Source organism: Hipposideros armiger, unplaced genomic scaffold (genome assembly GCF_001890085.2).
Source record: "Hipposideros armiger isolate ML-2016 unplaced genomic scaffold, ASM189008v1 scaffold_1159, whole genome shotgun sequence".
In the NCBI taxonomy this organism is placed as follows: Eukaryota; Metazoa; Chordata; class Mammalia; order Chiroptera; family Hipposideridae; genus Hipposideros; species Hipposideros armiger.
The window spans coordinates 185,237-188,494 of NW_017732509.1; the positions used below are offsets into that span (position 1 = coordinate 185,237).

At 42.6% G+C, this 3,258-nt stretch overlaps 1 protein-coding gene across 2 annotated transcripts in view; it reads right to left on the reverse strand.

Annotated features, from left to right (window-relative positions):
• The window catches only part of ZXDC (ZXD family zinc finger C), a 61,816-nt gene that overhangs the window by 8,205 nt on the left and 50,353 nt on the right, over positions 1–3,258 (reverse strand). For both annotated transcript variants that reach the window (XM_019632660.1, XM_019632661.1), the window contains exon 10: positions 2,212–2,381. In XM_019632660.1, the coding sequence (XP_019488205.1) occupies positions 2,212–2,381 (170 nt within the window). The remainder of the gene's footprint in view (positions 1–2,211; positions 2,382–3,258) is intronic.

Sequence of the window (3,258 nt, forward strand, 5' to 3'; positions counted from 1 at the left end):
TGACTTCATCTTTTAATTCAAATAAACATATTGAAACATGTTTCAAGGAACATTATGAAAACCACTATGGGGTGAATTAAAGGAAGACATCATATAATGTATCTTTTTAAAGTTATTTTTAAAAGCAGGCAAGATTTAAATGATGCATATCTAATATTTATTATCTAATTTTATAACATAAAAACAAGATAAATCTGAGCCATTTCTCATTATTTATTTTGTAATGACTCAATGCCAACTGTGTGGGTCATAGTCTAAGAGATATGATCAAACCCTTGTATTCCTTTGCTAAATGTGTGCTAGCATGTATGCTATTCAACTATGAGGAAATTAAGTTAAAATCATGTGTACAGAATCAGAAGTAAATTCCACTAATTTTGCAAGACATCAAGATTACGTTTCCTTTACACCTAATGAAAGGCAAGAGCATACATATATTGCTAAAAAACTAGTCAATAACTAGAATATGGTTGTATTTTTGTTAAGAGGATGTAGAGGCATTAATTTTATAAAAGGAAATAAGATCGACCATAACTGGAATATTTTATGATGTATCATAAGCTAGCTAGTTTTGACTACTATATTAGCACACACTTAATCTGAAAGAAATTATGGAAATTCTCTTTTCAGTCTGTACCTTCAACCTAGTATCTGGAAATCTCGTAATCCTGCAGACATCATACATAGTTACATCTAAAAGAATCACTGCCACTAACTTGAACTGCTCTAGCACCCGAAGGTTATTTTTCTTCCCAGTTAATAACTCATCCTAGGGATGAAATGTTAATAACTGAAAGAACTGCTCATGCTTATATATATGAATGTTATTGCTTTCATGCAACTCTCTCCTTAAAGAGCAGTTCATTCCATGACAATAGCAGAGGGCTGAGAATGGTGAGGGCTTAAAATGAAAACTGCTCCAACGTCCCCTTCCCATGACCCCCCATATACAATATATCTTGGTTCAGAACATCTCAGCATTCACCCCTAAAAAACAAAAAAAATCTCTGTATGAGAAAGGGCAAACTGGCAACAGTGCCTCATGGCAGTTTTGACGCCTGTATTAATCTATACAAGACAGCCACTTCCTTGAAACCAGCATTCTGAAGTGCCCTGAGTTTGGTGCTCTGGAAAATTATGGTTTATTATTATACCCACCCTACGTGATGTATGTACCCTGGTAAAAGCCTGGTTGAAGGATACGGCTAATTTTTTGGAAAGCAGAAGCACAGCTATGAAAGGAAAGGTGGACAGGAGAACCTGCAGAACTCCTGGACTCAAATGTACTTTCCCAGGCAATTCACTTTTAGGTATGATTCAATCTGAAAGTTGATTCCTTTAAAACTATCCATGTCTGCCTTCCCCTTGAAAGTCTTCCGATACATCCAAGGTCCTGGAACCCAGGGTGAACACTGTCGGTCAGCACCCGTGAGAGGCTCTCAGGGAATAAAGCAGGGCCAGGTGAGGGGGCACCTGACCCCCATGGGGCGCCAAGTGTCCATCTGCCCAGCAGGCAGCCTCTAGTCTCTTTGCTCAAGAGAAGAAAACACCTTTACCGGCTGGAGTCATTGGGGCGGGGTATTATTACATGATCCNAAAAAAAAAAAAAAAAAAAGCTAGCACCTTTACCATATAAAGTGTGCACTGTCTAGAGTGCCACAAGCAGTCCCCGAGATGAGGGTGACAAACGCTGCGTCACGCAGCCCCCTCACTCAGCTGTGAAAGGAGAAGTAAGGTCTGGGCAGGGCGCGCAGCATGAGGAGCCACGCATAAGGCGTCCACGTGGCCAGAAGCAGGGGCGCAGTGCCTGTCTGTGGCGATCCTCAGGCAGCCCAACAGGACAGCTACGAGGAGCCTTGGGCAGGGGCGGACATGTGTCTACACCTCAGCGTGGTATGGAAGACAGACCATATGGGGGAAACCAGACCGTATGGCGGAAACCAGAGAGAGTGCTGACACTGATGAGTCAATCCTAACGAAGATAAAAGCTTGGACAAATGTAGTGCGATAGACAGGAAGAAAGGAAAAGCTAGAGTTATGGAAAGATCATGAAGGATATAAAACAAGACTTGGGATGATTTAGTAGCAGGGTGGGGGAAAGGACGTTCACTGAGAGAAAGGAGCACTCGAAGAAAAAGGCCTGAGGCGTTGCCCACAGCTCTCGCCCAGCCACCCCTGTGGCCCGTCTCCTCCAAGCTCAATGGCTCTTACCTGCAGTAACTGGACCTGAACGCTCTGCACCCCAGCTGCGGAAGCTGGTCCTGCCAGACCTCCGCTGGGCACCACAAGGTTCCCACACAACCAACCACTCTGGCTCACATGCAAGTGAGTAGGACTGACTTTGCCATCTTTCATTTTCCTCTGAGTTGACCCTGAGGCTCCTAAAAGGAAACAAACCAACAATGCAATGTACAGTGTACTGCTCAGGCCCCTGTCTTCAGAGGCCACACTCTGGGGAGACAGCCTTCCTATTGTCACTCTGCACAGCCCTACAGAATTAAAATTACCAAACAGGTAAGAGGTAAAAAAAACAGGAGAAAGTTTAGCAAACTTATCATACATGTCTTCTGGACAGACAGCAATCAGACCCCAGTTGCCCATTTCTTGAGGGCAGAGACTCTTCCTTACCCTCTGATCCCAATAGCTCCAGGCTCTCAGAAGATCTGAGACTACTAAGCACAACCAATCACTTGGAGCAGCAGAATCACGGAAACAGAAGGACTGCAAGCAGGTCATCGAATTCTACCCTTGGGCACCTTGGCACATGCTAAATGGCTGCCAAATCCTTCAGATTGTTTCTGTCCAGCTTCCTTTTCAAAAATCACTTCTTTGGTTTCATAAAAATAGGCTTTAAAAAAATATTAAGTATAAAGAAGAAAAAATCCTAATATCCAGAAAAGGTTTTTCTGACATTCACATGGTTTGTCAACAGTAGGAAACCCCGGAGACCAGCAGCCTAGGTTCAAATCCTGGCTCCACCACTGACTCTGCTACCTGACCTCAGATGAGTAACCTAAGCTTTAGGCTCAGTGTTTTCTACCTATAAAATGGGAACAAATAGTCCCTACCTCTAAGTTTTGTGAGTACTAAATAAATAAAAATGTGATGAGAGTTTAGAACAGTGCTTGGCTCATAGTAAGCGGCAAGAAATTTTAGCTGCTATTATTGCTATGTCCAGACATCCCTGGACACATTTACAGGAATGGCTTCATAAAGATATTTTATAATGAATATCATTCAAGTTACTCTTAATAAAAG